Here is a 12,245-nt window from a genome sequence, read left to right as displayed (position 1 = left end):
CACAAAAGGACTTTAAAAGTACTTCGGTTTTGGGCATACATGCACTGATGGCAGGTACTCCAACCACTCCCCAGATAAGATATTATCGTATCTGCTCTGCTTAAACTAAATTAAATCAAACCTTCCTCCCACCACCCCAAGCATCATCAAATCAGCATCTTAAGGGGTAAAAAAGGAAAAACAAAAAAAAAAATTAAAAGCTACACAGTGGCACAGCAATCCACCACATCCCAGAAGTTACAGTCCAGGATGTTTATTGATAGGCTTTCCACAGCAGTTTGACATCATCTCAGCGCTGGGACACCGCACCTTGCTGAGGGGGTTTGGTCTTGCACAGGACGGGACTATCCCCAGTGTGTCACCGACTACATCCTTCCGCCATAAGGGAAGGAGAGTCCTGGGGGCAGCAGACACCACAGAATAGGGAAAAGCAAGGCTTAGGAAAACGAATCATCCAGTTTTGCTTCCAAGATTCCAGGAAACAAATCAGAGTCGCTTACAAGGATTTGATTCCGAGTATTTATGGGGTCTGTAAAATATTTCCTACGGCGAGAGGCAAAGGCAGTCTAAATCCTTTCACATCTTCCATCCCATCGCATCAGCCGTCAAGAGGGAAGCCGTAGGGGACACCCAACACCCCGGCAGCAGGGTACGCGTGTGCTGTGGGCGCGGGGCATCGGAGGGCTCGGACCGCCCACGGTCCCGGCCGAGCCCCGCCCGCGGCCAAGGGACCCGCGGCGGATCCACGCTGCAGCCCGGCCGGCCCGGGAGCCGGCAACACCGCCCGCAGCGCAGCGCAGCGCAGCGTCCGCCCCGCTCCGCTCCCGCCACGGGCTCCTGCCGGTGCCGAATCCCGGCCTGAGCCACCTTGAATGTGTCGCCAGTGGCCTCTCAGCCCGACACCGCGGCCAGAGAGCCCCGGCAGCCTCGAGGGGCCGCGCGGGTAGGCGCTGGGTCTGCACAGCCCCCGCTCCCCGCCCGGCGGGACGCGCATGGCGCGGCAGCCACACGGAGCCGCCACAACGCGCCCCGAACGCGCAGGGAACGGGCGGGAACTGGCCGGGCGAGCCCCAGGCCGCGGACCCGCCCCGGGACGGAGGCGGGGGGGGCGCCCCACGGGCCGTCGCTGCTCGTCCCCTACTCCGGCCGTACCTCCCGGGTGGTGACCTCCTCCTTCTCCGAGATCTTCAGCAGCAGCCGGTCGTTCTCCAGCTCCAGCGCCCGGACACGGTCAATGTAAACGGCCAGGCGGTCATTGAGCTGTCGCAGCTCCTCCTTCTCCTGCAGCCGGGAGATGCGGGTCGGCGACAGCGGAGTCCCGCCGGGGGTGCCGCGGCTCGGAGTGCCTGACATGGCGCTGGGCTGGCGGGCGGGCGGGCAGCGACTCATTCAATCCCGCCGCACCGGGGGGAGGGAGCGCTAAGATGGCGGGCGGGCAGCCCCTCCCGCCGCGGCGCCGCCTGGGACATGCAGTCCCGGCGCCAAGATGGCCGCGGGGTGGAGCGCTGCCCGCCATTTCGCGTCCTATCAGGGAGCGCGGGGGCGGCTCGGGCCGCGTGGCAAGGACAGAATCGGGCGCGGGCCCGGTTCTGAGGAGAAGAGGTTTTGGTGGCAACAGTGGAAGGGACCGGAGCGACCGACAGGACTGACCCTCATCCGCTCCCAGCGGAGCAGCAGCCCGGGTCCACATACGGGGCTCAGGCCTGTGGGGTGATCGGTTTCCCTGACAGGGTGTATTTGTGTGTTTTCACTGTAGTTCCCTAAAACATCGTCCACAGCCGCCTGTGGGCTGTGTGATTTTGCTGTGCTTTGCTGTGAGCTCTGCACAGGCCAGGGTCCAGCTCTGTGCTGAAATGGAGAAAACATGGATTGGACGTTCCCAAGGTTGATGTTTTTAGGAGTGCCTGAAGAGTGATGTTTTTTGGCTATGTAGTCAAACTTTGTACAAACTAAAATCTACTGAGAAGTTTTCTCTTCCTAAATATTTGGAGTACTGTTTTTCCCAAAGACCCCACATTTTGTCAGTTCTTGCACATTAACTAGTATAAACTGGATTACCATTCCCAAAGCTGTTTCTGGCCTTGTGCCTTTCAGCTACAAGGGAGGGCTGAGAAAAAGGAGAAGTCGGTAAAACAGACAAAAGTCTGTCATCTGTATGAAGAGCAAAGAGAAACAGTAGCAAGAGCATTATGCAAAGGTGGGGGTACGGGTCTGGATAGAGAAAGGGGAAGACAGCAAGAAAATACAGCATACGATGTGAAAACTTACGGACCCACGGTGAAAAAGTAGGTGTTTGGCCTCAAAATAGAACTAAAACAATCTTCATGTGAAATCCTAGTATCAAGTACACTTCAAACTGGAAAACCTTGGAATAAACCCAGGAATTCTGGATGGTCAATATCCATGTGGGCAAATAGCTGTAAGTCACTCAATCACTGCATAAATCACAGGTTTTCACCTGAATGCATTTGTCTCAAAATGTGCATCTGATAGGAAAGGATTTGTCCTGGCTGCTGTGAGACAGCAGAGTGCCTGTCTCACCTGCTCGGGCATCACCTCTCCTGGGACAGCACTGAGCCCCCCTTCACCTCCATCTCCTCCCGAGAGCCGAGAGCGGGAATTTCCACAGCCGGCTGCGGAGCTGTTGGTATCAGTGGCTTTCCCCAGGGCTGTTTATGAGTGACAGCTAAAATGGAAGCAAGATCACTCCCCGTGCGCTTTCTGAAAGGCACAACCTCCCTGCATGAGGGTCACTGCCGACAGGGCGCTGCCAGTGAGATCTGATTATATGATGTGCGACTTGGCGTAAATCTCAGCTTTCTGACTGATCTGGAAAAGGAAGCAGAGAGGCGACTACAAATCCCAGGGTGCTGTGGTCGCTGCTCGCAGGGAGGTCGGATCCTGCCCCATCCGCCTCCTGCTCTTTGTTCCAGCCACACTTGGGAGTTGCAGTACAGTGCAATGCGTGTTTTGAATTTTGGCGCCTGTCTGCAAACTGTAACCCAACTGCTGCTGGACCGGCTCCAGCCCCAGCCCCTTGTCCTGCCCCTTGTCCTGTCCCACGCAGTCCGTGTCGTCTCTAACGGCACTGCCTTCCCCGGAGCAAACAACAAAAAAATAACCCTGAGCATCAAGCCGTGCGCTTAGAGTGGACTTTTTCTCTCTTTAACATTCAGTTTCCAACACTAGCAAGTTCGTGGAAGACCAGCTATAAACTCTGGTTGCGTTAAGACAGGAAAAAATATTTTAAGAATGCTGAAAGCCTCTGTCTAAACATTTTTGGGTTAGCTCGTTTTTACTCTTCTGATTTGATGTGATAATCTGTGCATCTGTCATTTTTGAAATTATTTTAAGCTTTTTGCCTAATTGTGATTGGTCATGTAAACCGGATGTAAATCCCCTTTGTTCATGAAGTTTAGCCCTCAGATTTTTTAGATAATGGCTTAGAAACTTTGAATGTTTCAAGAGTTTTTGTGTTTTGGGGTTTGGTTTGGGGTTTTTTTTTTTTTGCCTTCTAGTGTTACTGGGTATTTTCATAGTGCTGCTATCAATTGTATTGCAGTAAACTATTTTTTTTCCCAAAATATACTTCCTGAAATATGCATCAATAATAATGCCTGATAATTTCTACATTTTTTAGAAAGTCCTTTTCTTTAGCAGTAACCCGGACACTTGCACACTTTCATTCCTGACACCAACCTCCCCTTGTTTAACAGAATACGTATGTTCACTTTTCCAAAGAGAATGGTTTGGCAGTGAGATGGGGAGAGGAAGCATCAAGGAAGAAAGGGAAGTGCACAAGCTGACTGCCCACTCACCAGCTGTGTTTTCCAGGGAGTGCAACACGTGTTTCAGTTGTGGTATTGGCATCTGTTCAAATACTGGTCCTCTTGGATCCCTACTATGAGAGGGATTTAGTATTGAACCAGGGTCAATATGGTTATTAATCTCTTAATATTTAGCAATTGGTTTTTCATTAGAGACCTTGACAGGACTTTGCTACCCAAAACAATTTTACAATAAACTCCTTCTGTACAATAAACTTCTGAGCAAGTAGAATGGATTTGTTATCCCAAGACAAAATAATTTAGTGTTTGACAAAGGGACAATATAGGGATGTGTCAGTCTTACCTGTCTGGGAAAACAGAGGATCATGGCAATTCCTGGGGCTGCATTCCTGGGCATTCAGATTGGGAACCTGTTCAGAGTACACTGAGGCTCCTGTCTTGCCCACTCTCCCAGAATTTCCACTTTGTGGAAAGTAGAGCAGAGGAGGAAGCTGCTGCAGGTACAAAGTCAGGAACTTGGAAGAGCCTTGGGCTCAGTATTGAAGCTCTAGCTCAAAGACACTTGCAATATATCTGACTGTGCGTAGGATAAGAATAAATTTTTGGGATGTCAGACACAGACAGTAGGGACAGGCTCTGTTTAGCTCTGGAGTGCTTCTACCACCAGGTAAATGAAGGAATTGCTTCCAGTACATAATAAAGACAAAGGAAAACCTTGTGTATCCTTTGATACAGAGCACCTTGTCATTCGTTGATCAGTTTCCTGTACATTTGTGTCTAACAAGTTTTCTGAGGCTATCTGGGATTTCATAATGACTCTGACATTTTCATAAATCTGGAGATACAGGATTTCCGCTGCTATTTCTTAACTGCTTTGGTTTCTCAGCAGCTGCTGCCATGCTCTCCTCTTTCTCATTTTACACTCTTTTATTTGTATGTCTTTAATAGAATTATTTCTATATTTACTGTAGTCACCTAACTCCACCTCTGCATCATGTTCTTCACCTTGCTTGAACAGCCAGACAATGTTTCATTGATTGTCTCAGATATTGTCATTAATTTCAGGAAGGAGCAAGGACTGAATATATATCACATAACATTTTCCTACCAGTCCAAAATCAATTTGGCCTCAACATTAGTGCTCAAAAAATTGCTAGCAATGACTCCAAGTCTGGAAGAAGCACTCATACCTCACCATGGAGTTCTCCTCCTGAATTTCATCTTTCATTGAATAAAATTGCTTTCCAGCAGTGTCAGGACAGAAAGCACTAAAGCAAGTAGAGAAAATGAATGGTATGCCATGAGTCATGGATGAAACCTTCCTCATCCACTATGAGAAAGTTTGCTGAGATGTAAAAAAGAGCAAAGAGGAACGTGGCACACAATTGTGGGGTTAAAGCAAACAGACAGCAGACTGTCTGTAGGACAAGGGGTTTTTTCGAGACAAGACATCACTGTAATGTGTAGAGGGTGTATTTGTTTCTGAATCTAGCATCTAATGTTTGACAGGAGTTTTGAACAATAATAATCTTTTGCTACAGCATTTACCTCCTTACTGAGGCAGAATTCAAGCTGTTATCACACTGAGGGAAGTGTTAACAAGTCTGGACAGAGAGAATTCTGGTCTGTGCTTGGAATTGTTCACTCTTTTGTGGCAGGAAGGCGAGTAACTTCTAAGCGTGGCCCTTTAGACTCTTGTACTGGAACGAGACCCTGGTCTCATGTGATCAGAAAGAAATGAGAATTTAATTCAGAAAACACTTCATATTTTCCCCCATCTCAACAGAAAAGGGGTAAAAGAAGATGCTGAGGGGGTCAGTGCTCAGGGCTCCCCGACTTCCCACAATTCCACTTTGTCATTTTTCTACAGAGTGATTTGCTTATAATAGCCCATGCTAAAAAGATCCCCGTCTATAACACAGGAGCCAAAGAGAGGGTTCCTGCAGTACAGCTCATTCACAGTCTTCCCCAGGCGCAGGAGGAGGTGTATGGTGGGATACATCAGCCTTCAGGGTAGCATCACCTACTGTGTCTCATGCCCACTGGCTCCTGAGGATTCAGGAATTCTTCCAAACTAATAGGAAAACAGATTTCTTGGTAGTTGAATACCGTGAAAGCACCACTGAAAACAGATGAGCTGGCCAGGTAGGAAAAATACCACTGCTTCCTTCTAGTCAGACTGTGTCAGCCTTTGGAGCCAGAACTGTAGGCGTGCCTGTGCAGACCAGATGCTGTTTAAAGAGATAAATAGCAACATTACACTAAGATCAAAGAAGGGATTATTCGCGTCACTTTTAATGAAATATTGGGCCAATAATATCTAACTCTGTGAGTTCTCCCTTTCACATACAGAGCTGGATTTTATTCTAGTTACACTTTCGGGGATCCAAAGACAAAAGTGTCCTCTGCAGCCTGCCAAGGTAGCCCCAATTCTCAGCACCCCGTGGAGTTCAGGTTCCCTCATTTCACATGCAAGCCCTTCATCATTTAGCCATTTAGCAGTTTGGAGAGCACAGTGAAGGAGGGTGGGGACTGGCTCTGAATGCAGTTCCTCTGAGTTCACAAAGCTGGCGTTATCAGCCAGGAGCAATCCCAGCTCTGCTCCAAGAATCACTTAAATCATTGCTACACCGGTGGAGCTGTGGGAGGGGAGCACACAGTGCTCACACCCCTGCACTATTATTATATAAAGCCTGGCACTGATCTCCATGCTAATGAAAACAAACCCAGGGTTTTTTTCAAAACAACCATTTGGCGCTTAGTTTTCAAATCCACAGTCCAACTGCAGCTGGCTGGGTGCCCATCACCATGGAGTTATTTACATATTTTCCTCCAGCAGCTGCAGTAACCTGTTCTGTTCCTCGTGTCTGGCCAGGCTGGCTCAGCCTTTGTAATGGTCTCACTGGAGGGAAATATTTCAGTCTTGTGCTATTTCACAAACCAGCTCCCAGTGTGTTGGGAGTTCAGTTCTTAGTGTAGAAAGGTCAAAGCAGAAACCTTTGGCTTCCCTTTGAAAGAGAATTATCTACTTATCCCATCATACACTGTAACATGCTACATGCATTTGGGAGTGCTGATTCCTTAAGCCAGAGCTTCTGTCAAAGGTAAAGTTTACAGAGTAAACATATGTGAGAAGGAAGAAGACAGGCGTAGAGAGATAATGAGGTATGTGCATGGGATCAGTCTCTCTTGGACATATTACATGATTAATCAAGGAGATGAAAGGAATGCTTTCTGCAACTCCAAAGTGTGCTCCACCCAAGATCTCAAAGTATTTTACAAAGGATAATTCATTAGGCTTTATAATAATCTTGCAACAAAACTAAGATGACCATGAAGCTTATTCAGTTAATGTCTGTATGTCTTGAGTTTCATGGAGTAGCTCTTTGAACTTGGCTTTCAGGTCACAGAATAATAGAATCACAGATTGGTTTGGGTTTGGGTTGGAAGGGACCTTAAAGCTCATCTTGTTCCAACTGCCTGCTGTGGGCAGGGACACCTTCTACCTTCCACAGGTTGCTCCAAGCCCCATCCAGCCTGGCCTTGGACACTTCCAGGGATGGTGCAGCCACAGCTTCTCTGAGCACCCTGTGCCAGGGCCTCCCCACCCTCACAGGGAACAATTCCTTCCCAATATCCCATCTATCCCTGCCCTCTGGCAGTGGGAAGCCATTCCCCCTTCTCCACGCCCTTGTCCAAAGTCCCTCTCCAGCTCTCGTGGAGCCCCTTTAGGGGCTGTCAATACATCTGTCTCATTGGAAAACATTTTTTCAGTTCACAGCTGGGGACAACAGTGAAGTGCTGGAGCACTGCCTCAGTTAACACTTGCATTGGAGCTGCATGTCCTTGAAGAACAGCCCCAGCTAAGCATGAACCTACAACAGGAAGCCATTTCCTGTCTTGAGTTTGGTACAGTCAGGAGAGATCCTGCCCTGCCCCACTCTCCTGCAGCCTGTGCTCTATTCTGAATTTTGAAGGCCAGCAGTATCACATCACTTCTTTCTTTACCACCGTCACACTGAGGATGCATGTGAGTGGGCAGGTGCAAGAATCAGATGTTTTGGGCAGTCATTAAAGAGATTTGCTTGGATGGAGTAAATGGGCAGGAGCTACAGCAAATGAGGAAAAGCTTTTGTTTGATGGCAATATTTGCAGGCTTCCTCTGCACTGCTAAACCCCAGTTCTGGGTATGAGAATAGCACAGATTTGTAGGATTTAATATGTTTTACACAGTCTGCAGAAATCTTGAATGTTCAAGAAAAATCAGCTTCAGCATGGCCCCCTATGTTGTGTAGTATGACAGGCTGGCATGCAGAAAACTGCACCCTGGAAAGATCAGGGCCATTGCTCAGGGGCTGGATGGATGTCCTCGCTCATTGGGTAATCTGCCCAAGTGCAGGAATTTAGGGCTGGGCCTGCTCTGGCTGAACCTCTGAGCTTCTTCAAGTGCAAAAGGTATAACCCAATGGAATCCAGAAAAAGCTGCTGGGTTCAAAGTGCCAAGCTTCCCAAACTGTAGAGAACTAACAAGTGGCATGGATTCACTGACAGTCCTTCCCTTGTGCCAAGGAGGCCAGGCCAGTTCTCCTTCAATATATCAGGAAATATTGCCCCAGTTTACAGGCACGGTGTCCACCTCTGTCTCTCCCATCTGTGAAACTCCCATCATAAATGATTCAGAACATCATCCATCTCTGGGGATTTACTCACACCACTAACAGAGATGGTTCCCAGCCCAGTGCAGGTGTGTGCAACCCCCTGGCACATGTGGCCACATCCTTAAGGCCTGCTGGAGGTCTAGAACCCATTTGGCAGTTGTCTTGGAGAACGGACTACCTGAAAACACCTGTCTGATGTGTGAGACTCATACTCAGCTTCAAACAGTGGGATTAATCTGGTATTTGCTGGGTAATAAGGAAGGAGTTGATAAACCATGATGCAGCTGTCACTTGGGTTTGCAATTTTATAGCACGTTTGGAGTGGGAAGCCAGCGAGTGCTAGGAAACTGCAGACACTTAAATGGCCTCAGAATGGAGGAAGGCAGAGAGATCAGTTTGAGGTTACAATGGTCAGTGAGGCCATTGGCAGCTTATACTGATGATTTAACTTAAAAAGCAATAAAGAGTTAAGTCAGTGATGCATGGTGGACATTGTGTAGACAAGCCTCCATTTGCAGGAGTCAGAGTGCCGATGGCTAGAAGTGTGCATGCTCTCTTCTGTGCCAGTACTGTGCTGGTCTGAACTGGTCTGGAGGAGCAGAAGCTCAGATCTGCTCAAGCCTGTCAAGTTTGCAGAACATAAATCACTATTTGTCCTCTCTACCCCTGCTATGCAGATATGTTTGGATGGTACACCACTGGCTGTTCTGGTTCAGTGGCCATCCCACCCAGTGGCAGGGTCTGGAGGACTGGCCTGCGGCCAATGGGGAGAATACCTCCACCCTACATCCAGCAAGGAGCTGGGAGTCCTTCCAGTGTAGTGCCTGGGCACCTCAGGTGCCTAGAGTTGCTCAGCCAGCCTCAGGATATCTTTGGCTTCATGACTAGGACTCCCACAAAGAGAAAATTCTGTGTGAAGAATCCACACTTCTGTGGGCCACCCATGGGCACTGTGACTACTGAGCCTTTTACTTTTGCTCTGTTGTTACACAAATCTCTTGAATTTTGTTTACTTTTCATTTAGTTTTTTTCTTCTCACCCTGCACATTTCTCCTTTGGTGTCAATGACAGGCAGCACCCTGGACATGCCAACTAATCATGACCAATTTTCCTGTTTGTTCTTGTCAAAAATACCTTCTCATGTAAAAGAAATAGCAATATTTGCTTTCTACAGGACTCTGGTGTTGGGATATATACAAGGAAGGACGGACACCTCCTTGGAAGGGGGATACTCCCATTACTCTCATCTTCCCAGGAAACAGTCTTGCTGGGTTGTCCCTGCAATCCCTGGCCTGTTGGTGAGTCTTCTTCTGAATGAACTCACCCTAGGAAGGACCTCCCCTTTGAAGTTCCCCCATCTTCTCAACCTTTGCATCATTCTTGCTGCTTTTCTGACTTCTTCTGGCTCGAGAACCTCAGTGCCCAGTGGCTACTCCCTGCCCTGCAGGAGGTCACAGGTATGCCCCAGACTCTGCAGATGCCCTTAGCCTGCAAGGATAAGGTGTGGGCAGGTAATCTATCCATGCAAGATAGGAGCAAGAAATGTTAGAGTTCTAAGCCTTTGCGAACCATGTTGTGTCATGAGATCAGTCATGAAAAACTGCTTTGTAGCTGCCTGGTGGGATATGGTGCAAGCAAACAGCACAGCTGAGAGCCAGCTCACACACAGCTGCTCCTCTGGAATGGTGTCACTGGAGATTGAAGAGGAGCTCTTCTCGCCTCCACTGTGGACACTCAAAGCCCTCTTGGGATGGGTAAGAGATGTGCCATTGCTCAGCGGGACTCAGTCTGGGCAGGCAGTGTCCAAACAGCTTCTCTTACAAAAAGCACCTGGGGCTGCTCAGGTAAATGAGCCCCATTCACCTCGGAGCTGCAGAAAAGCTTGTGCCAGAATGGTGGAGGATCCTTCACACAGGCACTCTGCCTCTGCAGACATGCCTCCTTCCTCTGCAGCACCTACGTAGGTCCTCCTGCACAGGGCACAGCAGTTTGCAGCAATCGCCCCCTTCACTGGCTGTGACTGCTGCCCGTGTCTCTTGTCCATGCCACAGACTGAGCACCTCAACCCACCTTCCCCTCCGACCTCCCTTTCCCCGTCAGGTTCATGCTGGCAACCCCTCCTCCTGTGTCCTGTTCCTGCACAGCAAAGAGCTCCGCGCTGGGCCTGGAGGAGCGCTCCTGCCTGGGCCCAGAGCACCATGCCTGGGTCGGGGAGAGGCGTGGGGGGCCAAGAACACACCGAGCTAGAAATGAGGGCCAGCTTCAAACCTCTGTCTGAAACCTGAGGTCCTCACAGGCTCCACTGAGATGCCAGTTTGTGCTCCTGCCTCTCTCTGGAAGGTCTTTATGGCTGGACAGCCCAGGACCCCACTGGCACATAGTGACAGTTGGGTAGAGTCCATCCAGCCTCCTGGCACTGCCCAAAGGGGCAATGCCCCCTTGCTGCTCCCTCCACACCCTTCAGCCTGCTCCCCCTTGACAGCAGTGACTTTCAGCTGGCCCACCAAGGGACTGAGGCATGGGCTCATCCCCACAGAAGCCATTCCTAGCTACATGGCATCCAGCCACTGCAAAGCATTGGCCTCCTTGTAAAATGCAGCAGGAATACAAATGGAACTTGCATTTGTCCAAAGTGACTGCTTCCAAGGGAAATCTGTGGGTCTGTAAATGGCCTTTCCCACCTGATAAACCTTTCCATCCCCAGCAAGACCAGCAAGGAGGACAGATCAGCATCACCATGGTCCCACCATGCAGTGGCCATGGGGCGCAGCAGTGTGAGACCCCCTGTAGAGTGGCTGTAGGAGAAACCACTTTTGTGTGGGTCCCTAAGAGAAGGCAGGACATTGGCTTCCCAATGACAAAAATAAAGGTTGTTTACCCAAGGACATACTTTTCACTTGGAAGTGATGAGCAACTTGGAAGACCAAAGCTAAGGCATCTATAATTGCAGAAGTGGATACAAAATGAAGGAATTCCATCGCATGGCAGCAGAGGTGAGGCTGTTAGCTCAGGCTATAAAATCAGTGTTGTAAGGCCCAGGGAAGGCTCAGAAGGGTTAAATCCTTTCCTTCAGCAGACAGGAGCAGCCTGCCTGAACTGGCAGCTGCAGATGGTTCCTCTGCTCAGGCTGAGCAGGCAGTTGGACTGGTCAGGTGGTCAGAAACTATACTTCAGCAGAAGGCGCAGGCAAAGATTGTTTTGAGGTTTTTCCTAGAGCAGCTGGATTTGGGAACAGTTGCTGTCTGTGGCACTGTGGGTGACAGCTTTAGCAGTGTGCATGTGCTATAAAAGAAGACCTTGCACTAAACAGAACATCAGAAATACAGGCAGTTCATGGGTGTTGCATGTGGTGACCAGGGAGCTGCTGCAGGGGCAGTTGCCTTTCTCCTCCTCACAGGAGGGCAGTTTCATGGCTCCTCTGTGTGTGTCTGTGTCCATGCACATGTGCTGCTCCAGAAGGGAGACCATGGCTTGAGCAGAGCTGCTGGTGCCCTTGCTTGTGGGGTGATGTAGGAAAAGGATTTAGCTTGCTGTCTCTTCTCCTGGTTTTGGTAGTAGAGGCTGTTGGTTTCAGATCTAGCTGCAAAGTCTTGCAAGTTATCAAATACTTCTGGGGGATACTGTCTGGACCTCGGTTTACTTACTAACAGCAGCATGTTCTTTAGAGTCAGGTTCAAACTATTTCACCTGGAATACCAAAGGACCAATGTGAAAACTGTCCTGTGATGTGATGTGCAGAGCAGTGTTTTGTTTAAAAATGTGCTAACTAATGAACCATTACCAAAGACAGTAGTTCAAG

The 12,245-nt window shown here is 49.2% G+C and overlaps 1 protein-coding gene across 1 annotated transcript in view; it reads right to left on the bottom strand.

Moving 5' to 3' along the window:
* The window catches only part of LMNB2 (lamin B2), a gene marked incomplete at its 5' end in the record, with an annotated part of 32,832 nt that extends 31,443 nt beyond the window's left edge, over positions 1-1,389 (bottom strand). The window contains one exon of the mRNA XM_082297871.1: positions 1,153-1,389. Coding sequence (XP_082153997.1) covers positions 1,153-1,389 — 237 coding nt within the window. The remainder of the gene's footprint in view (positions 1-1,152) is intronic.
* Positions 1,390-12,245: the final 10,856 nt, after the last annotated feature.

This window comes from Coloeus monedula (genome assembly GCF_965178545.1).
Source record: "Coloeus monedula genome assembly, chromosome: 27".
Lineage (NCBI taxonomy): Eukaryota > Metazoa > Chordata > Aves > Passeriformes > Corvidae > Coloeus > Coloeus monedula.
Note: the sequence above shows the minus strand (reverse complement) of the source record. Positions and strands in the feature narration are given on the sequence as shown.